This window comes from Onychomys torridus, chromosome 23 (assembly GCF_903995425.1).
Source record: "Onychomys torridus chromosome 23, mOncTor1.1, whole genome shotgun sequence".
Taxonomy (NCBI): domain Eukaryota; kingdom Metazoa; phylum Chordata; class Mammalia; order Rodentia; family Cricetidae; genus Onychomys; species Onychomys torridus.
The window spans coordinates 1,795,046-1,821,598 of record NC_050465.1 but is presented as its reverse complement, the minus strand read 5'-3'; the positions used below and the strand labels follow the sequence as shown (position 1 = coordinate 1,821,598).

Genomic DNA, 26,553 nt, shown 5'->3' with positions numbered 1-26,553 from the left:
TGTCACCACTCCTGCCGCCAACTTCACCCCAGAGGATGCTGGGAACACACCTCTCTGTCCTCAGTGGCAGTGATCATAACTCTTAACTTCCTACCTTCGAGAAGTGCAACAAAGCTGACAGAAATGTGGCTGGCTTTGCTCTGCTCCTCAGAGGGCACCGCATAATAATAACACGGAACTGCACATAGATTCTTTCCAAGGATAACACGGTATTTTGGTTTTAAGGGCCTAGCTAGAAACGCTTTACTCAACCCTCTCCTAAGTTTTCCACGAGGGAGACAAAAAGGAAGCCCTGCTGGGCTTAGTGGGAATGGAGATTTGTGGGCAGCTCTCTGCCCAGTCATCCTCCACACTAGGACATGTGTGTCTGGGTGTGTGCATGCGTGGAGGGCTGTAACACCTGCACTTCGAAGGCAGAGGTTCATGAGCAAAGCCACAGAGTACTCCAGTGTGTAGTCAGACAGGCAGTCGGGGTCCTTCAGAAGGTCGATCAGCCAGAAGATGAGGCCGTCTCGAATCATCGCAGTCTGCAGTGGGCGCCTAAGAGGAAACAACCTCATCAGCTGAGTTAACTGGCAAGAGACTTCCCACAGAAGAGTGCCACAGTACAAATGGGGTTCAATGGAGCTATGAAAGGAAGACTGGGGAACACCCTTCAGCCCGTTCAACTGGGACAACAAAAATTCTTTTGTTTTTAAGGACACAATAGTTTAAAGAATGACTGAGCAGTAAGAAGGGCCTCCCACTTTGAAAGTCTCCTTTTCAATATCTAAAGCTACAGACTTCTACTTCAATTACCTAAATATCATTAATAGCTTTGGCTTACTTGACCCAGGAAACAGGCCACAGAAATACTACTTTGAAAAAAAAAATGAATTTGGAGGGGCTCATCTCACATGATTCCATGTGCTGGACACGCGCAAGACAGAGCTACAGAAGAGACACAGGATGCTGTCTAGGGCCGGGGATGGCATGAAGGGTGGCGACAATTAGTGTGAGACTTTTTCTATCAAGATAGAAATGCTCTAAAATTAGGACTGGTAAAATGATTAGTGGGTAAGGGCCTGCAGCAAAGCCTGACGGCCTGAGTTTGGTCCCTAGGACCCACATGGTAGAAGGAGAGAACCAATCCCTACAAATCACCCTCTTACCTCCACAGTCACACACACAAACAGACAAATAAATGGGAAATGGGTTCGACAATCAGGTTGTGATGGCTGCAGAACTCTGAACATCTGTGAAAACCAGACTTGTCCGATTATGATGGTGACCTTTGGAACTGGAAAGATGGCTCAGCAGTTAAAAGCATTTGTTGCTCCTGCAGAGGATCTAGGTTCATTTATCAGCACCCACACATGGCTCAGAACCATATGTGTAACCCCTGTTCGAGGGGATCAGAGCCCTCTTCTGACAGCTAACAAGTGTTACATACATGCTGTACATACATACACACAGGCAAAACACTCATACATATAAAATAAAACAACTTTTTTTTTTGAAACAAGGTTCCACTATGTAGCTTTGGTTGGCTGGGGCTCACTAAGTAGACCAGGCTGACCTTGAACTCATTAGAGCTCTACCTGCCTCTGCCTCCCAAATGCTGAGAATAAAGGTATGTGCTACCATGCCCAGCTAAGCTATTGTTTGTTTATAAAAAGTTATCTAAGAAGACACTAGGTCTGGTTCAAAAAGAACATGAAGGGTGGGATAGATGGCTCAGTGGTTAAGAGCACCTGCTGCTCTTTCAGAGGACTCTGGTCCAATTCCCAGCAACCACATGGCAGCTCACAGTCATTTGTAACTCCAGTTTCAGGGATACAACACCCTCTCTGACCTCCGAGGGCAGCAGGCATGCGCATAGTACACATACATACATGTGTTTTACTCATACACGTAACATAAATTTAAAAAGAAATACTTAAAAAACAAAAAACCATGACTTCTAAGTTCTCATGTACCACTTCCAAGACTGTGGGTGGCTCCTGGGAGGTGCACAAGGAGCAAGGCCCCCACAGAACTAATGGGAGCAACCTGACTCAGTGTGTTTATCCTTACACCAAGCACCTGGTTGACACTAACCTGATACTAGGTAAGGAAGGCAATGGTGCACTCACTGTACTGTCTTCCTCCATCCCCAGTAGCCTTGAACAGCAGAGCTTAGAGAGAAGTTACTAGCTCTACCATGGAAGGCCACCTAACTTCTCATAAGTGTTAACAGAGAGATACCATTTATGTTCTAGGATGCCATGAGAATCTAGTAGAAAGTCAGTGGTGGTTCTCACACACACACACGCACGCACGCACACACACACACACACACACACACACACACACACGCCAGCCTGAACTCATAGGCGGAGCCTGACAGCATGGTCCTCACCTGAGGCTGAACTTCTGCAAAGCCCCAAGGACATTCTCACGAGTGATGACATCCTTGTCTTCCTCCTTCAGCCTTCCCTCCAGCATCCGTAGCACCTTTGTGTTCTGGGCTAGGTAGAGTCGACCTGAAGATGTGCCCGAGAGGAAAATGAGGAAGATGTAAAGAATTGATCTAGTGTGCACTGAGGCCACTTTCTAGTAAAGACATGCACAGAACACACTAGAAGGTTCTGGAAGAAATTGTTAAAATGTATTTTTCTGAGCCATGTGTGGTGGTATATGCCTGTAATCTCAGTACTGGGGAGCACAGCAGGAGAACTGCAAGCTCACGGCCAGGCTAGTACCACATGGGGGTGCTGTCTAAAACAGCAGCTTACTCAAGCTATGACCTAACCAATAGAAAGCCTTCTTCCTGTAAGCCGAACACAAGCCACCAGTCTGTGGCATCCTGGACCGGAAGGACCTACAAGGGAAAAGAGGGATAGAACATGCTGTGAGCCCCGGACCTTTACAAGAGAGGCAGCCAAGAACCGCTTCTTCGGCCACACTCCCGTTCCTTATGGACATGCTCAGAGCCTGATGGAGGGGCCTGTCTGGGACACCTTCACAAGAGTAGAGTCACCACCACGCCTCTGTAGATCTCTGCATTGACAGATACTAATTATCAGATGAATGTTCTCAGTGCATACACTGGCTTATAATAAGTGTTTGCCAAATGAATGGGATAATGAACTAAATAAACATGTTGAATATCATGTATTCGTAACCTGAAAATTCTTTTTATTCACATTAAAAAATACCTGAAATGGGGCTGGGTGTGGTGGTGCACAACCCCAGCACTGGGAGGCAAAGGCAGGTCCTGTGAGGTCAAGGCCAGCTTGGGCAACATAGAAGGACCTAATTTCAACAATAATTAAAAAACAACAACAACATCTCAAACAAACAAGAATGTAAGAAACTTATCCTGGGTGTGTATGGTGTGTGGGAGACGCACTTTGTGAATGTGGGTGCCAGGGCATATACATGTAGGTCAGAGGACAATTCTCACTGGTCAGGTCCTTCCTTTCACATTATTTTGAAGCAGGGTCTCTCGGACTGTTCTGGCACTGTGTGTTCTCCAGGCGGGCTGTCCACCTCCCATCTCACCCTAGGAATGCTGGGATCTACATCTGACCTGTTGTTAGTGGGTCAAACTCAGGTTGTCAGGCATACACAAGAGCTTTTTCTAACTGAGAGGTTTCATCTGCCCTGATAATGGCCCTTTGTAAAACTGACTTTATTCAGCTACAATGTCGTATTATTTCTGAAATTTTCAAATCCTGTAGACTGTAGGGAGTGGTGCAGTGCTGGCTAGAACAGGCTTTACTTGTTTCACCAAACTTATTTTGGCAAGTAGGAATTATAAAGTATTACCTATTATGCAGTTAAAAACAATTTAAATAAGAGTTATAAAATCTTACATACTGTAAAATAAACTCCAAAGGCAAGAAAATTTGCTCTGACAGAAACTTGGGCAATTATCTTAAGAACTAATTTTCACAAGAGATGTTAGAAGAACAGAAATAAAATGAGGAAACCTGGTTTAAGCAACACTGGAAAACACTAATTTCACAGGGATGCCACATGGCTTTGCCAGGGCTGTTCTGCTCGGAGGGAAAATATCTCACCTTCAGCCAGCGATGCCAGGGCATTGATGAGCCTGGCCATGTACTGGCGCACGGCCTCGCTCTTGGAGTGCAGCAGCTGCAGCACGCTCCTCTGCAAGGAACAACCATTGAGAGAAACAATGAGTTAGGAGGCGGGGAAGGGGCAGATGCCCCCCATGCCTGATTAACTAGAGGAAAACAGCTGCAGCCACATTTTACCTGCACCTCTTGATTGCCAAACAATACTTGCTGAGACTTGGCAAAAGGAAGTTGCCCAAAGTTCTAAGTGAATTAAGTATGCTGAGCAGCCAGAACAACAGGGCACAGGTGGCTGCTACTGTTGCCGGCTTTCCAGGAGAGAGAAGCACACATCTAATGCAGCCCCCTCCAAACAGGACAGGACTACAGGACATGGCTTTTTTTAAAAGACACAATTCCTGAACAGCTGATTAAATACCATGAGAAACGTTACTCGTACAGGACTGGGCAAGGACAAATGCCCTGAGTTCCTCCACTTATGCTTCAAAATGCTGAAGAGCTAGGGACAAAGTAGGGGACGATACAGACAGACAAACAGAAACAAAGTGGCTAGATGGCATTGTGCTGTCCCTGTGATCTCCATCACAGGGACAGAGAGGGAGTGTTATTATGAGAGGATAACACAGAGGGTCTCAGCATTGGGGCACACCAGGTTCCCATGAGCAGGGAGCTACCAAAATGCAGACCAGAAGCCATCATGATGGTGCATATTGTCACCCAGCTCTTGGAAGCCAGAGGCAGAACAATCTCCAGTTTGAGGTCAGTCCAGGGTATAGTAAGATATTCTCAAAACCAGTGGCTGCAAGACTGGAGAGACGGCTCAGCAGTTGAGTACTGGCTGCTCTTGCAGAGGACCTGGGTTGGGTTCCTAGTGCACACATGCCAGCTATCAACCATGAATAACTTTGATTACAGAGGATCTGATGCCCTCTTCTGACCTCCTCAGACCCTGCATACACATGGTGAACATACATACAGGCAGACAAACATTCATACACACACGAACACACAAATAAAAACAATAAAACCTTAAAAACAAACACAAACAGTGTCTGGAATGTAACTTAGTGGTGGAACACTGGTAAAGCCCTGTGTTCAGAAAGCAGGGCGGAGGGGAGGGGGCAGGAAAGAGAACATCGTTTCAGAAGAGAGGAACAAGGAGGTGTCAGTAGAAGTTCAGGGAAGCAAGGTCCTGTATGGTAGCTCTGTATGCTATGTAGAGTGCTCCAACTGAACCAGGCTGAGCGAAATGGCCACATGCCATCCCCCAAATGTCAACTACCTTTGTACCATCTTTATTTAGGCAAATTTTCACTGTAGTGTACAGTCCAGAGAACTTACAGATCACCAGGGCACAGCCTGAAGAGTGTTCACGAGTGAACATGTGGTAACAGGCAACCAAGTGCAGAAGCCACATTTCCACAGCCCAAAGGCGCTCCAGGACACCTTCAAACAATTCTCTCCCGGCTTCTAATGTACATTAACTCTTGCCTTGTGTTTTGTTTTGTGTGAGAGTGTGTGTGTGTGTGTGTGTGTGTGTGTGTGTGTGTGTGCGCGCGCGCGCGCGCGCGCACAAATGCATACATATGGAGCCCAAAGATGTCTTCCTCAGTCACTCTCCAGATTTTTTTTTTTTTTTTTTGGTTTTTCGAGACAGGGTTTCTCTGTGTAGTTTTGGTTCCTGTCCTGGAACTCGCTCTGTAGACCAGGCTGGCCTTGAACTCACAGAGATCCGCCTGCCTCTGCCTCCCGAGTGCTGGGATTAAAGGCGTGCACCCAGCTAGTTTTAATTTTCAACTTCATCCAATCTAGAATCACCTGCAAGACCATCTTAATGAGGGGCTGCCTAGAACAAGTTGGCCTGTGGGCATGCATGTGGGGGACTATCTTAATTGACCCACCTTAATTGTGGCAGGCCCAGTTCCTGAACAGGAGGTCCTGAGCTGTGTGAGAGTGGATAAGCCGAGCTGCTCACAAGCATCCATTTCTCTCTGCTTAACTGTGGATGTGACCAGCTGTGCCACCACAATCCTGCTGTCTAGATTTGCTGGCAAAGATGGATTTATGAGTGAAAATAAACTCTTTCTCCCCCAAGTTGGTTTTGTCACAGCATTTTATCACAGTATCAACAAAACTAGGCTAGGACATTACACCTCATCCTGAGCCTCTATTTCTCACTTGTAAAGATTATAATGCCCATATTTCAAGTGTAAGGACCAACCAAGATCTTATGGAAAAGCTAATAATAGAATAATTTGCACACAGAAGGTGCTCCTGGATGTCAGATTTCTTCCTTTCTTCCTCTGGTGGGAGTTACACTGGCTTCTCTGGAGTTATACTTAAATTATTTTTAATATTCAGCTTTAAAGTAGCTAGACAGCCTGGGTTCCACTACTTATTGTTTATGTGCAGCAGTTTTAATTTTACAGGGGATTACAGTTAAGAGATTACATGAATCTCAGAAGAAACTTTGAATTTTAGATTTTTAAATAAGTTTGAAAACTATTTTAGACTATGGGGACTTTTGAAGTAGGACTGAATGCATTTTTGCATTATGATATGGCTATAAGCCTTTGGGGGCCAGGGAGTGGAATGTGGTGATTTGAAAGAAAATGGCCTCCAAAGGGAGTGGCACTATTAGGAGGTGTGGCCTTGCTGGAGTAGGTGTGGCTCTGTGGAGGAAGTGTGTCACTGTGGAGATAGGCTTTGAGGCCTCCTATGCTCAAGCTACGCTCAGTGTGGTACACAGTTCACTTCCTGCTGCCTGTGGATCAAGATGTAGAAACCTCAGCTCCTTCTCCAGCATCATGTCTACCTGCATGCCACCATGTCCCACCATGATGATAATGGACTAAATCTCCGAAACTGTAAACCACCCCATGAAATGTTTTCCATTGTAAGAGTTGTTGTGGTCATGGTGTCTCTTCACAGCAATAGAAACCCAACTAACACAGTATTATACTGTAATTTTAAAAATTGGGATGGTGGCATCTCTCTCTCCCTTCCTTCCTTCCTTCCTTCCTTCCTTCCTTCCTTTCTTTTTCTTTCTAGACAGGGTCTGTGTAGCCCTAGCTATCCTGGATTCACTATGTAGACCTCTGCCTCCTTCATCCTGAGATTGGATTGGTAGCTATTCCTTTATAAAAGAAGAAAGGAAAGGGGATGCAACCTATAAGTTTCTAAAGTGCTAGAAGTTTCTGTTTCTTTATATTTTTGGTTCTGAGCCTGGCCTTTAGTGGCTGAGACATCTCTCCAGCCCAAGTTTCTATTTCTTAATCTGGGTGATGGAAAAACAACTTCAAATTTTCCAAATATTCTCTACATTCATTTTTTTGTGAATAATAAGTAGAACTATGAATCTGGAAAGGCAATATTTCTTGAATTAAGGAAGTGTGCTCTTCAGATGCATACATAATACTGAAGAGCTAGAACTGTCAGGTGTGTGCAGTTTGAAATAAGTTCCTTCAGGTTGATGGTGCTGCACACTAAACTTTGAGAACCACTAAGGGAGAAATAACTAGACAACTAGTTCAATTTCCCTTCCGAAGAGCCCAGTCCATTTTGGAATCATGGTGGCCCAGCATCTGCATTACCAAGGAGTCTTCCTACCCTACAAACTGCCTAGTATCTTTAGAGAACCCGAAGTCATTCCTTCTTAGAAACAAAACAAGGCTGGGGATGAGCTGTTGGTAGAGTGCTTGTCTAGTATGCACAAAGCCCTAAATGTAATGCCCAGCACCATGTAAACTAGCCATGGGCACAAACCTATGATCCCAGGCTTCAGGAGGTTGTAGAGGCAGGAAGTTCTGAAGTTCAAGGTCATCTTCATCCCACATAGTAAATTTGACTATAAAAGACCCTAACCCAAGGGGTTGGAGAGATGGCTCAACAGTTAAGAGCACTGACTAGGTGTTCTTCCAGAGGACAGGGTTCAATTTCCAGCACCCACTGGGGTTTACAACTGTGACTCTAGTTCCAGGTGTTCTGACACTGCCTTCTGGCCTCCATGGGCAGTGCATACATGTGGTGCACATACACACATGCAGATGTAAAATACACACACACACACACACATACACACACACACACACACACACACACACATATGTAGCACTTAGACAAAAACCACTATTGCAACCCACTGACTTTGAAAACGGAGCACAACTCAAGTGGGAGGAGCAAGAGGGCGGGAAAACCAGCAGAAGAGAGCTGTGGAGCCTACAAGCCACCAGCTTGTTCAGGACTCTCCAGAACTGAAGAGTAGATCAAGAGGCGAACAGACCTCAAGCAGCTGATAAGCTCATACTACAAGGTCAGCACACTGATAGTGTCTAGAGAAACCAAAGCCTCATGTCTGCTAAGGTCCTTTCCTACCACGGAAGGCCCTGGCCACCTCTTACCAACCTGGTTGTGGCTGTGACAATCCAAGAGGTCATTGCTGATGTAGGCTTGCAGGACTGTCTCCCTCTGCTCTCCAGGATGGGATGTGGTCAAGCGCTGCAAAGAAAAACCAAAGTAGCAAACTCCTACAGAGGCAAGAGCTAGGCCCTGAAGGGTGCGCAAATGGTCAACCAGCAGGGAGGAAGGTGAGTGTGGAAGTGGGGGTAGGGAGTGGTCCAGCTCAGAAAGTGGGCCCAGGCTACCTCTAGAAGACTCTCAATGACCCTATCCAAAAGGACTAATGAGCAATGGAGGTGGGGAGGCAGATGGGAGAGAGGCTGGCTAGCTGGTTAGAATTTGGGAAGCCACTAAATCTGACATGGTGCCATATAAATTTGTGTGCTATCCACAGCAGAAGAAGAAAAGTTGGTGTGATGTGCAGGTTCACATGGCTGCTGTGTACAGCTTGGTTAGGACAGGAGAAAGTTGTGTGTGTGACACGAGCAAATTGCTTTTCCAGGAAAAAAAGTCTTAAATAAACACCCTGAGGCTCAGAATCTGCTTCTGTCTGAGGACAAGCGTAATGTGTTCAGAACATCCTGGTCTGTAGCAAGGACAAAGGCCAAGCCAGAGTCAACAGACACAGCAGACAGGAGGAAGGAGAGACCTTCAGAGGGAAGGGCATGCTGCCAGCTGACCTTATCACCACTAAGAGGGGTCTGCTAAAGGACTGTGCCAAGACTCACATGGGGGAATTCTTGTGGAGCCAAGAAGTTGGATGGAGCACTGGAGAAGAACACAAGCAAAGCCATTGAACAGCCGCATGCTTCCTGATTATCTGGTCAAAGTGCCTGTTTTCTGTAGAAAGGGAGGCCCTGTCCCAGCAAGAGGCCCAGGGAGTGGATAGACTGAGCCATTGCTGAGTGGCAAACTCAGGCAACCAGGGTGAGTGTGGTGACATGAGTAGACACAAGCAAACCAGGGTTGGGGCAGCCCTGATGATCACTCAGGCTGCCCACCCACCTTGGTCAGCAGGCCCCCACAAACCAGAGCAGGCACCGCAGAGTTCTCTCCCCTTGGACTCCAAGTATTCCTCATAGTTCCCAATGATGCACAGTCCAGGATGCATCACCAGATGCTAAGGACCAGTGAGGACTGTTTCCACTCAAAGGTGGTGAAGTTGCTCAAAGAATTCTGAAGCATTGTACCCTGAAATACGGGGATCCACTTGACACTCCTCTAGGGTGAGTTACAATGGACTGTTTAGTGAAAGGCTCTGGCCTGTAATACTTAAAGTGTAGTTCAGAGAACTCTGGGCATCCCAAAACTCTTTCATGGGTTTGGAAGGGACATGACTATTTTCCCACTGACACTGAAATGGGTTCTGCCATTCTTGATCACTTTCTCAGAGGTTGTGCGAGTGTGATACTGACAATTCTAACACAAAAGCAGGTTCTGAGAACCTGGAGACAGTTACAAAGATGCACAACGCCAACACCACTCTGCATTCACTTCATTTGTTGTTTGGAAACTAGTTACTGTTATTTGTGTTAACATGTCATTTGTTAATTTTACAGGGAATGATACATTCTCCAGTTTTCTGTTTTAACTTTCTAATGTGTAACTACTGTTAAGATAAATAAAATCCATACAAACAAAACTCTTTGGGGTCCACAATAATTTCTGAGAATGTAGAGGGGTCTGGAACACTTGAAAACAAACCACAGGCTGCAACTGATCAACCTAACTACTGAAGAATAGGAATCCAGATGAGGCCTCCCCAGTGTGGCAAACTGGTCAGTACTTGTACCCAGGGTCTCTGGAGCTGTGACTGGGTTTGGCTACATGCTCTAACTAAGATGCAGACCCCAAGCTGAATGTAGCACCTGACCAAGCAGTGGCTGAATGGCAGGGGCCGCTGACACCAGTACAGAGTGCTCAAGGATGCAGCCAAGGCCTAACTCGGGAGCTGCTTTGCTTGCTGGGGGTAGGGGGCAGAGCCTCACTACATAGCCCCGGTCTGGTCTGGATCCTGCTGTGTGGACCAGGCTGGCCCTGAACTTACAGAACTCTGCAAGCTGGGAGTCAAGGCCTGTGCTCCCACACCTGGCTGGAGTGGCTTTTAACCTCAGGTCTCGGTGGCAGGCATCAGAAAAGGATTTTAGCAAAGGGATTAATTATGAGATAGCAGCCAAGTCACCAGGTAGCCAGCCGAGCAAAGCAGCGCTGGAGCTTTCTCTCTGTTTTTTTTTGTTATTAACTTCAAGGGGAAGGTACCTACCCAGCGCAGAGCCTGCAACAAGAAGGCTTTCAAGCGGTCACTGCCCCAAATCAAATCCTTCTTCAGTTTCTCATAATCCAGGGAGGGCAGTAACGGGACATCCTTCAACTTCCTACTCAGCATCGCAAGTTCAAAGAGAAAAAAAAGGGCAAAGGGGCATGTTATTCCATCTCCCGAGCACCAAGACATCTACTTAGACTCAAGCAACCAACAGTGGCCCAAATGCCACCCCAACTGTGGGCTCCCAAAATAGACAGAGCCTTCCCTTGGGAGCCTAGTGTCCAGGGCCCCACCCAGCTCATCCCTGCTGATGGATGGATTTTATGTAAATTTATTCTAAATTTATTTCTTCTCAGATTTCAATGGCATGCAAATTTTCTATAATAAGAAAAAAATTGCATACTAGGTTTTGTTTTGTTTTAGTGTTCAAACAGGGTCCCACTGTGTGGCCCGGGCTGACCCTCCCACCTCAGCCTCCCAAGTGCAGTGATTACAGGCTTGTCACTGAAGTCCAACTCCCCACACCCATGCTGACCTTTGGCTTTGCTAACTGCACAGGGCTTGTATGAAATACTAACACTGGGAAGTCTTGGGGGGCTGGAGAGACGCTCAGCAGTTAAGGGCACTGGCTGCTCTTGCAGAGGACCCAGGTTCTATTCCCAGCACCACATGGCAGCTCACAACCATCTGTAACTCCAGTTCCAGGGGACCCAATACTCTCTTCAGGCTCGGAAAGCACTGTGTGCATGCGGTGTACACGGGTAAGCTAGAATGCACATACACATAAATAAATACATCTTCAAAGGAGAATTTTTACAAAGAAGTTTTGTAATAGTCAATTTGCATCTCAAAATTACTAAAACAAACTGGGTGTGGTGGCTAATACTTCTAATTTCAGAACCTGGAGGCTGAGGCAGGAGGATAGAACTCATTTCTAAGAACACCGTAGGAATAAGCCAACAGATTTTTTGCTATTTAATGTTCTCTTACAATTTTAGAATACAAGTAATAAAAACTCCTAAGAATGATTACTTACTCAGGTACCAAAGAGGCCCGTAACATGGTTGAGGCCTGAGGGAGGGCAGGAGCAAAGAGACTGTGTTAAACACTGACACAATTATTCACCCCAGACCCGATTAACAGCACATAAGCAACCATCTGCAAAGTGTTTGGTGCAGCAGTGTCTTCCAGGCCAGCCTGGTCTCCAGAGGGAGTTCCAGGACAGCCAGGGCTACACAGAGAAACCCCATCTTAGAAAAAGAAAACAAACAAAAAATTTACGGGACCTGAAGAAATGGCTTAGTGGTTAGGACCACAGACTGTTCTTTCAGAGGACCCAAGTTCAATTCCCAGCACCCACGTGGCAGCTCACAGCTGTCTGTAAATCCAGTTCCAGGGGATCTGGCACCCTCACAAAGACATGCATGCAGGCAAAACACCAATGCGCATAAACAAACAAAGAAACAAAGAAAAGAAAAAATTTACAATTCCCTTTCACTTCACCCCTTTATCATGCCTGCAGGCCAGTTCACCACCTCCTTTACGGACAGTCACACGGTCCCATCTAGTTTGCATGTGGGGTGCAAGTATACATCATTATTTGTTTGCACTATGGGCATTGCCAGATCAAAAATGAGGAATATAGAGGAGTAAAGAAATGCACCCTGTGCTCGCTCTCTCTCTCTCTCTCTCTCCCCCCCTCTCTCTCTCTCCTCTCCCCACTTCTCAATAAAGCTCTAAAAAGGTTTAAAAAAAAAGAAATGCAACCTGAGGTATGTATATGACAACACAAACCAAATGTAAAATAAAATTGCAACATTAAAAATTTTGAGTGTAGACTGAACTGGTGTTGGGGATTCCTGTTGAATCTGTTTATTTGTGGGTTGTGTTTGTTTTGAAATCTCTCTGTCCGATGTGGGTTTTTGTTTATTGGTTAGACAGTATCTGGAACTGGCTTCAAAGGACTCGGAGAGAAGAGGGCAGGCACAGCTAAAGAGCAGAGTGCTGGCCTACCACCTTCAGTTTGCGAAGAAAAAGGAAGAAGAGGGCGGGGGGAAAAAAGCAGACCCAAGAGAGAAAAACTAAGCAGAGGAAAAAAGGAACCAAATGTCATCAGTTCCTGAAGCCAGTGAGGGACACAGAGGGACTCTATCTCCTTAGAAGCTTTTGAAGATACGTCACTCATTCCCAACACTGGGCATCCAGAGACACCTGTTAGCACTTGACGAATGAATGAGGACCGACTCCCAAGAGTTACTCCAGAGCCCCCGCTGATACTAAGGAAGTAGTCTTGCCAAGGACCCTGGTTCTGACTGCTTCCCGCTGCCAAGTTTACAGACCACAGATCCCACCGTGTAGACAGCAAACCCTCTCCCACCCCTCTTCTCTTTATCTCTCTCTCTTTCCTCCTTTCCTTCCTTCTTTTTCTTTTCTTTTCCTCAGAGACAGAGTTCCTCTGTGTAGCCTTGGCTTTGTAGACCAGGCTGGCCTAGAACTCAGAGATGCCTCCAAGTGCTGGAATTAAGGGTGTGCGCCATCACCACCTGGCCAAGCCTCACTTCTAAATGCCTCATGACATTTATGTGTTCACAGTTTTGTGGTGCTGGGGGATCTGAACCCAGAGCCTTGCAAGCACTAGGCAAGCAGGCTGCTCTATTCTCCCAGCAGTTTTCACATTTTAATCCTTGGCTGTCTTGACCAAAAAGTTACCTATTCCTATTATCAGCTTACTAAGCTGTTCAGAAACAAGCCTGAGATCCTCTACTCACCTAATATCATCTCACACATTAAAAACAGCAGGACACGGGGGAGAAAGTCAGCTGGGTCAAGTGAGCACATGGAGCTGCTAAATGTTAATATACACACACCAAATACAAATCTCTAAGAATCACTAAAAACAGCCATTCCTAGCTCCCCAGTGAAACTCATCTCTCCCGTTAAGACGTCTTCTACCTCAGGCCCTCCTGCTACACTGGGTCAAGGACCTTCACCAGTCACTTTTGCGCCTCCTACCTTTAGCTGGCTATACCTCTCCCCTCTCCACATCCTTTCTCCTTCCCTTTCCCACGCAGCTGTGACTACGGGCCCAGGGAGAAGGACCCCAGCACAGCCCTATGCCCTTACGTCCTCGAAGCTTCCTCTGGTACAACTAAGCATTCTCCAACCTCTGCACTGGGTGTGGAGCGCGTCCCTCCCCAGCAGCTCCCACCGGGTGAGTCTGCCCTTAAGATCAGTCTGCAGATGCTGTTGGTTGTTGCTCCTCTGTTGTATACAGGGACTTATGTGATTTTATGGGTTGTTTTTTAAACCAAGTCTCATGTAGCCCAGGCTAGACTCAAACTTGCTACATAAGCAAGAATGACTTCAAACCTTTGATCCTCCTGCCTCACATCCTGGATTATTGGGACTTCAGGTATCCACCACTATCCCTGGTTTTCCATGGTGTGGGGAATGGAACCCAAGGCTTCATGCAAGCTAAGCGTGCACTCTACCAACTGAGCCACACCTAGTGTCATGGCCTCACGAGCTTGTTAATCATCTCACTGTCTGCTGACTACCAGCCTGGTATATAGAAACAGTCAAATCTCTTCAGATACGAGCTAAATGACTCCAGACTTGACATTCCATCCACGAGACACAGGCAGTACCCACGTGCCAGTGAGAGCCACACTGTGTGTGGGGACCCGGTGAGGCTGGGACAAACAGTGTAGTTTCTTCTTCTCCACCTGCCTGCCCAAGCCCCTCCCTCCACCGGGGGTGCTCAGTGTAACAACTTGAGGCTGGCCTCTACACTGACACCTGGAGTGGCCCTCTCAAGGCATGGGGACTTCAAAGAAGCCCTACTTCTTTCCTTCCTGTAGGTTCTGAGACAAGATCTCATGGAACCCAGGCTGGCTTCAAAGTCACTATTTAACTGAGAATGGCCTTGAGCTTCTGGTCCTCCTGAATGCTGGGACTGCAGGTATGAGCCACCACTCCCGGTTTGGTGCTGGTGATTGAACCCAAGGCTTAATTCATGCTAGGCATTCTACCAGCTGAACCATATCCCAGCCCCACAAGTCCTGGTCATCACACACAAACACCAAGGAGGCTTTCTGAACTTCCTCTGAGCAACCCAGAACATGCACTGGATCTCTAAGGCACCCGCTGCAGGCTCTCAAGCCAGTTATGAGCACGGCCCCTGCTGCCTGCATTTGGGTCACTGTCCCATGGCTGTGGACACTGCAGTGTGTGGGGGACATGCAGAGCCCACAAGCTGGCAGGGGACAGCCCCAGCAGAAGAAAATCTATCACAGTCACACTAAGCCCTTTACTGAGGCAAGTGGAGTTTTTGTTTGTTTGCTTGCTTTTTGAGACAGAGTTCTGTGTAGCCATAGTGTCCTAGAACTCACTATGTAGACCAGGTTGGCCTTGAACTCAAAGATCCACTTTCCTCTGCCTCCCAAGTGCTGGGACTAAAGGTGTGTGCCACCGCTGCCTGACCCAACAGCAGATTCCTAATGCTGAAGGAGCAAGCCCCAGAAAGGACGTCCTTGTTACGGAGGCCTGACTCTGTCCTAGAGGGTGCTATTTGGTTTCTAGGACTCTGTCCTGAGACAGGAAAGGGCCACCACAGCTGAGGGTGAGACTCAGGCGGCAGACAGTGCTCCCATGCTCCCTGAACAGCGAGTTGGTGGCGCCCCCTGGAGAAGCCTGGAGAATGCTGGGACAGAGAGGACGCAGTAGAACAGGCCACGGCCCAAGGTGTCAAGGACCGAATCCGGTCAGTGAAAGCTCTTGGGATTCTTAGATGTGGAGACAAAGGTGTACACAAGCCAAGGTGAAAATGCGACACCTTCCTCTTTCCTCAGACACAGGAAGCCCTGCCTTCCCAGCAGCTCTGGCCTAAGGCCTGGTGTCCAGGAGGTGCGGAGCAGCTGCAGGCCTGAGACACCTGATGGGAACAACCTGAGGACCTGTGGGGTCAGGCTGTGAAGTGTCTCTGGAGAGCTCAGTTCAGGTGTGACATCGAGGACAGTACTCCCAGGGGCAGTTCCGGAGGGAGAGTGGCCCTCTACCAAGGGCCTTGCACAACAGTGAGCCAGGGATTTCACATGGCAGCATGCTTCCTAAATCAAAGGTTGTTCGTTCTAGGCCAGGTTTAGTCTGCAAACATGGTTTTGAAAAATGTGAGCACAAGAAAGGCTGAAAAGAGCTGGGCGGTGGTGGTGAACGCCTATAATTCCAGCTCTCAGGAGGCAGAGGCAGACAGATCTCTGTGAGTTCGAGGCCAGCCTGAGCTACAGAGTGAGATCCAGGCCAAAGCTACAGTGAAATCCTGTCTCAAAAAAATTTAAAAACAAAAAAAGGAAAGGAGAGGAAAAAGAAAAGGAGAGGCTAGAAGGAAGAGGTGCTTGGCCTTGCTAGGAGTAGGAAGTGGGGGCAGCTTGACACCTGTCTCAGGTGGACGGGGAGGGGACGGGACTGACTTTGCCCCGAAGCAGTCACTGCACAAAGGGGTAATGTGACTACTACCGCTGAGACACACCCAGAAAGCTGAGTGACCAGCAGGACACTGAGGAGGCCCTGGCTCGGAGCCAGAAGAGAACTAGGGACAGTTTCAACAACTCCAAGCAACTAACACAGCAGAGAGGGCCGCTCTGCCAGATCCCGATGACCAGGCCCTCCCCGGGTGACCTCCAGGTGCTTTCTGGAATGTCATTCTCTGCAGCAGGCAACAGGGCGGAGTGGATGGTGGGCACACACAATGTTTATGGAAGGAGTCTGGAAGCCCATGTCTGGAGCTAGGGAAGGTCAGAGCTAACAGCCAATAATGGTTCTACCAGCTGATTAAAGTTCTAGATTGGGGGGAGGGGCGTACAGAGCACACGTCCATGTGTGAGCAGCAAGGGGTGGGATCTCAGCAGGTGACTCTCTTGCCACACTGAGTCTGAAGTGGAGTGGCCATGTGGCCAGCTGCAGGAAGCCTTCGAAGTCCTAGGGAAGGCACCAGAGGTGAGAAGGGCTGGAGATGCTGAGCTTCAGCCAGAGCAAGGATTACACGACATGAAGAAGAACCGTGTATGGCCCTGCTCCTCCACAACTGTACAGTCCACCCTGAGGAACGGCCACCACAACCCCTGCAGCATTTGACTGAAACAAAGGACAGGGTGAATGCAGTCCCCTCCAATGCTCCCATGCTCTAGGTCTTTTGTGGACTTACTGCTATCATGGAGGTATTTTAACTCTTATCTCCAATACATCCTTACCTGGATGTGGGGAAAAGGGAGGGCTAGTTCCCAGTTGTGCTGTTTGGCCAAATAAAGATTCATTTCAGTAAAAACTTCTCACAAACTCACAAGCCCCTTAGGACACTACTGGGTCTTGGGACTCACTTAGGTGGGATATGACTTGCATTTCAACTTGAGAGCTGGCCAGGTTCTTTCTCATGGTCAGTCGACTCTTACACACTCCTATGAAGGCAGGCCCTTGGCATGCGGTGGAAAGGGCTGTCCCCCAGCTATCCTCCAGTACTTCTATGTTCACGTTTCTAGAGGGCAGTAGCAGAGAAGGGAAGGATGGGCCATGTGCTCTCAGCCACAGCACCACACACAAATGTAGCTGCAGCTTCAAGACAGCCACAGGCTGGATGGTCATCTCCACACTGTCTTCAAACCAAAACCCTACAAAGTGCTGAGTGTGGTGACACATGTGTTTAGTCTCAGCACTCAGGAGGCAGGCCGATTCTGAGTATGAGGCCAGCCTGGTCTACAGTGCAATTCCAGGACAGCAGCAAGACTACACAGAGAAACCTGGTCTCAAAAAAACCAACCAACCAACCAACCAAACAAACAAACAAACAAAAACCGAACAATAACTACATCTCTACAAGGTAAGTGTTCGGCTGGAGCCTCCAGCTCACTCCAGCATAATCAGGAAAGCCCCATTCCTGTCTCTCTCCAAATCCCACCCACTCAGAGTCTCCAAACAGAGGGAAGGTGCCAAAAGCCCAGTTCAGCATTCTTGGTGGCTAAGGCAGCTCCTCCCCTGAAGTTGCTAGCTGCCTAAGTCCCCATCTAAAGCACTCAGCTGTGACCCCAGCTTGTGGCAGACACAGCATCACCCCTTGTCTACAACCTATATAACCTCTCTGCTTTCATTTGGGCGTGGCTTCTCCAGCCTTGGCCTCGATCTCTGGGACTGGAGACCCTGCCTGGGAGTTGCTTTGCTCAAATAAACCTGTTGTTATACTTTTTCAATTTGGCTTGACCTGGCTTGCTATGGCAGTGGAGAAATGTATTATGTGGGGAGGGGTTGCTGTGGAACAATTTTTTCTGCATTATGAATATTTATTATTCTCACTGGTTAATAAAAAGCTGACAGGCCGGTAGCTGGGCAGAAAGTCAGTCAGGAAAGCAAAACTGAGAATGATGGGAAGAAGAAGGACAGAGTCAGGGGAGATGCCAGCCAGCTGCTGAGCAAGCAGGACATGTAAAAAAATGATGTAACAAGCCATGAGCCACGTGGCAAAGCACAAATAGAAATGTGGGTTAATTTAAGTGTAAGAGTTAGCTAGTAACAAGCCTGAGCTATTGGCTGAGCATTTATAAATAATATTAAGTCTCTATATGGTAATTTAGAAGCAGCTTCCGGGACAGGGAGCAGGCAATCAAGACAGGAAAACTACCAATTTGGGAAGGGGAACAGGGAAGAGCAGAAAACCTCTTAGTAAAAGAACTAAAAATCAAGCTGACAAGGACAGAGAATTCTCTCCAAAATGTAGTTAGGTAGTGAGGCGGAGGTGGCACACACTTTTAATGCCAGCACTTGGGAGGTAGAAGCAAGTGAATCTCTGAGAGTTTGAGGCCAGTCTGGTCGACAGAGTGAGTTCCAGGACAGTTAAGGCTATGCAGAGAAACTCTGTCTCAAAAAACTAACAAACAAAAATCAAAAAAGAAAAACAGTGTAGTTAGGCTGGACAAGGTGGTGCTTGCATGGCACCACAATGCTGGGAAGGAGTGAAGCAGGATTGTGAGTTCCAGGCTAGCCTGGAACCCTGTCTCAAAACAATAAAACACAGACACAAAGGTACTGAGAAGCTAAAGGCTGAGGCGCAGAACATCACAAGTTTACATTTTTAAAGGTCTGGAGGAGCTGTATTTAACCGAGGCATCAGGTAAGCTATGGGAGATGGCTAAGTTGAGAAAGTGGTCTGCCATAAATATACTGCTAAATGGCTGTTTTCAAGCTGAAGGCTCATATAGCCCTAACCCGAGTGGTCGAGCTGACTCTTCAGCAGGCTCCCTTTAACTGCATGTGTGTGACTTGTGTGCCCTAAGCACTAGGAATACATTCCATAACAATGGGGACACAGGGACTGGAGAGATACTCAGAGCTCAGGGGCACTTGCTGCTCTAACAGAGGATCTGAGTTCAATCCCAACACTGATGTTGGGTGACTTACAACCTCCTACAATTCCAGTTCCAGGGGATCCAATGCCCTTCTTCTGGGCACCGTATTCAAGCACATACACATATTATTAAGATAGCAATAATAAAATATTTTTTAAAACAATGGGGATACAGTCTAGGAAATGCAGTTACAAGTTTTTGTCAGTGTACAAAGATTATAGGCCAGGCATGGTGGCCCACGCTTTGAATCCCAGCATTGGAAGGCAGAGGCAGGGCTACACAGTGAGACATCACCACAGTACTCAGGGGCTGCTGATGGCTGATGTGAAAATGTCATTGCAGCATGGATGTCTTCCAGAATCTTAGAAAACTGTTTTATCTCCTGTGCCCGGGGGAGAACTCGGGCTTCTTTCTACTAGGAGGCTGATAACACTATGTGACTCTAACTACCCCAGTTCTGGCTCTAGGAAGACGAAGATGAGGAAAACTGGGGTTAGGTCAGTCACACAGGGTCAGTGTTACACGACATCTAGGAGAATTCTCTACCACAAAACACCAAAACCTCATCAACATCAATCCTCTGGAACAGCTGGATCCGCCAGCCAGCTCAGACACGGCAGCATCTGGACCAGTGGTCTGGGAATGAGACAAGGCAGGAGAGCCCTGTCCTCTCCTGGAGTCTGTGAGGCCTTCTGCCAGCAGGGCCCTCCTTTTTTTCTGGGTAGAGGGATAATTACTGGGTTTGTGTGACATGGCAACCATTCTTGCTGATGGCAGAGCCTGCTAGGGAAAGCAAGGCCAGCTCTGCTTGTCTATGCTGCCCCGTGTGGCAGCTCTGTGGCAAGGCCAGCTCTGCTTGTCTATGCTGCCCCCGTGTGGCAGCTCTGTGGCAAGGCCAGCTCTGCTTGTCTATGCTGCCCCCGTGTGGCAGCTCTGTGGCAAGGCCAGCTCTTGCTCACCTATGCTGTCCCTATGTGTTGGCTCTGCCTAAGGGCCGCAGTCCAGGTTTGGTAGGCTATTCAGAACGACTATGATTGCCAGACTCAGATCTCTCCACAAATGACGCCCACACTCTCCAAAAGGCGCTCTGTCAGTGTTGATGGTGATCTTTACAAACCCTCTCATCAGTTCTGTCCTGTTCTCCAGTTCAGAAGCAGGTGTGTGAAGAAGTTAAGATTGGAAAGCATTGCAGTGAATTTTACATACACTAGCAGGTTCTAGGTGGCTGGCCAATTGCCTAGCTTGAAGCCTTTTATCCTGCAGGTGGAAAGCCTGCTCTACATACTAAATCTCCCTAAGACTTATACCCCAAGGCACAGACTACACAGCCCAGTCTCTGTCCCTGTGTACAGAGTGGCCGACATGGCCAGCAGCTCTGGTGACAGCTCTTCAGTACTTGAGTAAACACATAAGCATAACTGATCTGCAACCTTGAACCACATCCCTCCTACAGGGAACATACGAGCAATCAGCCTTATGCCTCAGTACTGGGATAGTTGCTGGAAGCAGTGGTGTGACTATCGGGCTTTTTAAAAATGAATTTGGGGGGGTGGAGAGATGGCTCAGCAGTTAAAGAGGACCAGCTGCTCTTACAGAAGACCTGGATTTGATTCCCAGCACCCACATGGCAGCTTACAATTGTCTGTGACTCCAGTCCCAGGAACTGTCACCCTTTTCTAGTCTCTGTGGGTACTGTATCCACGTGGTGTGCAGAAATTCATGTAGGCAAAACATTCATACATATAAAATAGCCAGCTTGGTCTACAGAGCAAGTTCCAGGACAGCCGGGGCTATACAGGGAATCCCTGTCTTGGAAAAAAAAAAAAAAAGGAATAAGTAAATATACAAATTTAAAAAGTGGGTTTAGCCAGGAATGGTAGTGTATGCCTGTAATTCCCAGCACTCAGGAGGCAGAGGCAGGTGGATCTTTGTGAGTTCAAAGCCACATGGTGAGTCCCAGGACAGCCAGGGCGGGCTATGAAAAAAGCCCCTATCTCAGAAAACTCCCTCAAAATCAATCAATTAATAATAATAAATAAAAGTAAAAAGTGGATTTAGCATGCACACAGTATACAAACATACATTCAGGCAAACATACACATAAAATAAAATATTAAAAAAAAAACAAATTGAACTTGCTTTTAAATTATAAAGTATGGCTGGGCAGTGGTGGTGCACACCTTTAATCCCAGCACTCGGGAGGCAGAGCCAGGTGGATCTCTGTGAGTACAAGGCCAGCCTGGTCTCCAAAGCGAGTTCAAGGAAAGGCACAAAGCTACACAGAGAAACCCTGTCTTGAAAAACCAAAAAAAGAAAAAAAAAATATAAAGTATGGATACTTGAAAAATTTAATTAATTTTTTAATTTTAATTTTCAAGTGCATACAGAGAACTTAAAAGCACCTAAGAGTTTACTCAGGGGTGTGTTGAGGGGTGGCTCACAGGAATCTGTTTTTGGCTGTGCTTCCTGGCCCATGCAGATAGCATGCATCAGGGTGTTTGGACACAGACTATTACCTAGTGAGATTTCCTTATTGCACCCCTGGCTGCAGCAGCACACAAGCCATGAAGCTGTGTCTCCTTTGACATGGACTGCTGGAGAGCTGGGGCCAGCAGCTCCGAGCTTCAGTGAGCACGGCGGGCACTGCTCAGACCTTTCCTCACCTGGCCTGTACTTGGCTTGCTCTTTCTTCTCTTTCATCCATAATCTACTCTCGGTCTCTATGTTTTCATAGTTATCTTCTCTACCTTTCAATAAGCCACTTTAAACCTACTTGAGTGTAAGGGAGGCAGTAATTTTGTTTTTCATACTAAAGGTGGCCTCTGTTTATGAATGTGTGAATCCTATTTAAAGTTGCATTGCCCAAGGGTACTATGGATCACCAGGGACTCTGCCCAGATCTGGACTTGCCCACCCAACCTCTGAACAGGCAGCAGGCAAGCCTGAGATCCAGGATGCAGGTGGCTCCTGAACTTTGAGGATGTCCTTGGGGACATTGGTGGCCTCCCAGAGTTAGGAAGCCCTGACTCCACAGTGTGCATTTCCAGGTGTGCTGTCCTAGAAGAACATGCCATTCCCCTGGGAACATTCAGCATGGGATGCAAGGCCTGAGCCCAATCGCACGGCAACCCCAAAACACAAGGAGAGTATAGTCTTCTCTGCTTTCTTTGTGGGATTGGGGGAGAGGGGCTTGAGACAAGGTTTCTCAATGTAACAGCTCTGGCTGTCCTGGAACTCACTCTGTAGACCAGGTGGCCTTGAACTCACAAGAGATCTACCTACCTCTGCCTCTGCACCACCACCCAGCCACCATGCCCAGCCTAGCTGTAGTCTGATTTTCTACAGGGGACTATAGTTCCCTCAAGTGTCAACACAATGAAAACCAAAGAGAAGACCAGGGAAATGGTCCAGATCAAAAGAGCTAGAGTCCAGATACTCACACAACACTGGCCCCAGGCCACTAGGTCAGGTGGCTAGGAAAGGCAGTACTGGCTCCACTGATGGATGGAAATGGACAGATCAGGTAGACAGACAGAAAGACAGACGTTAAATTTACTGGAGCTGATCATTACATGACTTTGCCTGTTTGGTTTGGCTTTGAGACCGTCTCCCGCTACAGCCCATGCCACTCTCATGCTCCTGTGGAATTGAAGCTGAACTCAATTTTGCTATAATCCTTCCTGCCTCAGCCTCTTTAGTGCTGGGATCACAAAGAGACTGGCAGTCAAGACAGAAATATACACGGGACTGGAGCGATGGCTCAGCAGTTAAGAGCACTTACTGCTTTTCCAGAGGACCCAGGTTCAGTTCCCAGCACTGAAAAGCTATGGGGATCCAATGCCTCTGGCCTATATGCATTCATATGCACATAGCCACATGCAGACATGCTGCACATAATTAAAAATATCAAAATAAATCTCTACAAGAAAAAGAAAAGAAATGCACACCGTAGTCAGGTGTGGTCTCCCATGCCTGTAATCCAGAACATGGGAGTTAGAGACAGGAGGATCAGAATTTAATCAACAAGATAGCAAGTTCAGCCGGGCGGTGGTGGTGCACGCCTTTAATCCCAGCACTCGGGAGGCAGAGGCAGGTGAGTTCGAGGCCAGCCTGGTCTACAAAGTGAGTTCCAGGAAAGGCACAAAGCTACACAGGGAAACCCTGTCTCGAAAAACCAAAAAAGAAAAAGAAAAACAAAAAAACAAACAACAACAACAACAACAAAAAGACAGCAAGTTCAATGCTGGCCTGGTCTACATGAGATCTTGTCTAACAAAACAAGGCAAAGCAAAAGTAAATATATACCAGCCTGACAAACACGTACAAATGTTTGATAAAACCTTTTGTGTTTGCATATGTTCATGTGTGTATGGAGACACAGGGGAGAGGGCAGAAACACACACACTGAAATCACACAGACATACACAAGGGGGCAAATAATGCTGGTCAAGAAAGACCCCAATGTTCCTTGCTATTTGTAACTATTTTGAATAAAAAGTTAAAAACAATCTTGTCTTAGAGCATTCAGTCTTCCCCTCCAGTTCTTTTACACGTGTTTAAGCATGTGGAAGTACATTTATGTCTGTGGGCACGTACATGTGGAGGTAAGAGAACAAACTTGGTAGGTAATCCTCAGGTGCTATCTATCTTTCTTTGAGGCAGGGCCTCTCACTCAAACTCACCAGGTAGCCTAGACGGCCTGGGCAGCAAGCCTCAGGGACCTGCCTGCCTCTGCCTTCCCAGCACTAGGGTGTCAACAGTGTTCCAGGCTCCAGGGACCAGACGCAGGTCCTCACGCTTGCACGCCAAGCACTTTACTGACAAGCCCTAAGAGTTCTTTAAAGGACAAAGCAGTTTCTACTTGTTCCTCCTGACTCCCGGGCCTCAGTGCCCAGGAACATCTGCCCTGACAGATCACAACAGCATCTCTTCTTGCTCACCCCAAGGGCTGACCCTCAACTGCATCCTTCTCAAAAACAGCTTTGTTTTCCTTCTGGGAGTTTCTAGACCACCAAAGACAACTGCTTCAGTCTCCTGAATGTCATTTTCTCACAGACTTTCATTCTCTTTAGTAAGTCCGCTTTAAGTCTGGGGGGAAACCCAGGACACCTTTTCTCCCATGGCACCTCACCGTCCCAGGCCTTGTGAAGTCCACACTGTGTGCCAGGCTCTGCCGCATCTGGTTGCTGAAGAGGCGGACACAGACGCTCTGCAGGTACTCAGGGGTGATCTGCAAGAAGGAGAGGCCATCAGGTGAAAGGCATGCGACCTGCCCACAGGACCTTAAGGCCCGTTGCCTCTCAGCATTTCCTGTAGGTAAGCTGATGAAATAGCCACGCTGGAGATGCTTTATCCTCTGCCCTAGTTTCTGTTGCTGGGACAAAGATACCTCCCTGTGGCAGTTTGGATGTAATTGGCCCCCATAATCTCATAGGCAGTGGCACGATTAGGAGGTTAAGGCTTTGTTGGAGTTGGTGTGGCCTTGTTGGAGGAAGTGTGTCACTGTGGGGGAGGGCTTTGAGGTTTGCTATGCTTAGGATACCATCCAGTGTCTCAGTCGACTTCCTGTTGCCTGCAGGATGTAGGATTCTCAGCTACTTTTCCGGCACCATGTCTGCCTGCATGCTGCCATGTTCTCCACCATGATGATAATGGACTGAACCTCTGAAACTGTAAGCAAGCCACCCCAATTAAATGTTTTCTTTATAACATGGTCATGTTGCTGTGGTCTCTTCACATGGTGTCTCTTCACAGTAATAAAAACCCAAACTAAGACACTTACAAAAAGTAACATAAGGGGAATGGATTTACTTTAGCACACTACTCCAGGGACAGCCTGTCACCGTGGGGAAGTCACTAATAGAAACTTGAAGCATCCAGTTACATCCAGTCAAGGGCAGAGAGAATGCATGATGCATGCTTACTACTTAGCTTGATTTCTCCATTCTTACGCAGTTCAGAATCCAGATCTAGGGAATAGTGCTGCCCACTGTGGGCTGGATCTTCCCAATCACAATAATCTTCCACAGACATGCCTATAGGCCAAGCTGATCCAGACAATTCCTCACTGAGGCTTTCTTCTTAGGTGGCTGTAGATTGTGTCAGGTGGACAATTAAAAGTAACCACCACAACCTCAGAGGTCTGGGGAAGAATTAACACACTGACCCAAGAGATAAAAGTAACTAACCACATAGGTAGGAGAGATGGCTCAGTGGTTAAAAGCATTGGCTACTGTTCCATAGGCCCCGGGTTCAATTCCAGCACTCACATGGCAGTTCACAACTGTCTGTTATCTAGTTCCAGGGATCCACACATCCTCACAAATAAATATATGCACACACAAACATGCTAACATCTATGTCAAAAGGAGATGGAAGCACGGTGGGTCCCCTGCACTGTTTGAGTTGTCTGTCGTAAGCACATCTTTCTAGATGAGCTACAGGGCTGCAGAGATGGCTTGTCAGTTAAGAGCATTTGCTGCTCTCTCCCAGGGATCTTAGTTCAGTACCCAGGATCCACATCAGGGAGCTCACAAGTGCCCGTAACTCTAGTTCCACAGGATCTGATGCCTCTCTTCCAGCCTCTTTGGGCACCAGGTACGCACATGGTGAATAAACACATGCAGGCAGAACACCCACACACAAACAATTGAAATCAAAACACAAAAGAACGCATCCTTCATGTGTATTTTATATGTTTTTGTCTACATGTAAGGGCACTGCATAGCTGCCTGGTCCCCAAGGAGACCAGAAGAGACCACCAGACCACTCCTGGAAGCCACTATGTGAGTTCAGGGGAAATGAGCCCTAGTCCAATGCAAGAACAAGTGTTCTTCCTCAGGGCTTCTCTGTATAACAGCCCTGGCTGTCCTGGAACTCACTCTGTACACCAGACTGGCCTTGAACTCAGAGACCTGCCTGCCTCTGCTTCCTGAGTGCTGGGATTAAGGCGTGCGCCACCACTGCCTGGCATGTTTGTTTTTTGAGACAAGGTCTTTCTGCACAGCCCTGGCTATCCTAGAACTATGTATTCCAGGCTGGCCTCAAACACACAGAGATGCACCTGCCTTTACCTCCCAAGTGCTGGGATTAAAGGTGTGTGCTGTCATGCCTAGCACAGTGTTCTTAACTTAGCCATCTCCTCTCCCCATTTTGATACCTGAGGTCCCTTGGCATCTCTGCCTTGACATCTGCTCAAGTCTCAGCTTGCAAAGTCAGTAGCAGGAGCTATGGGCTCATCTTTGATCATCACGCCACACCAGGCATCACATCCTCCTGGCTGCTAGAGATACACCCAGAATGGGGACACTTAATTTTTAACAGGACAGAAGACAAAAGGGAGGCGTGGATGTTCCTGTAGTCTTCTGTGTTATTGCCTTTCTATGTGTTTATTCATGGCTGACTACCGTCTGTCTCCTCCAAAATGATGTTAGAGTCA

At 47.5% G+C, this 26,553-nt stretch overlaps 1 protein-coding gene across 4 annotated transcripts in view; it reads right to left on the bottom strand.

Moving 5' to 3' along the window:
* Positions 1 to 26,553, bottom strand: part of Armc9 (armadillo repeat containing 9) — a 143,404-nt gene that overhangs the window by 86,535 nt on the left and 30,316 nt on the right. For all 4 annotated transcript variants that reach the window (XM_036173451.1, XM_036173452.1, XM_036173454.1 and 1 more), the window contains exons 9-15: positions 24,247 to 24,345; positions 11,762 to 11,796; positions 10,726 to 10,837; positions 8,469 to 8,561; positions 4,047 to 4,137; positions 2,381 to 2,504; positions 401 to 540 (exon numbers count right to left, since the gene is read on the bottom strand). In XM_036173451.1, coding sequence (XP_036029344.1) covers positions 401 to 540; positions 2,381 to 2,504; positions 4,047 to 4,137; positions 8,469 to 8,561; positions 10,726 to 10,837; positions 11,762 to 11,796; positions 24,247 to 24,345 — 694 coding nt within the window. The remainder of the gene's footprint in view (positions 1 to 400; positions 541 to 2,380; positions 2,505 to 4,046; positions 4,138 to 8,468; positions 8,562 to 10,725; positions 10,838 to 11,761; positions 11,797 to 24,246; positions 24,346 to 26,553) is intronic.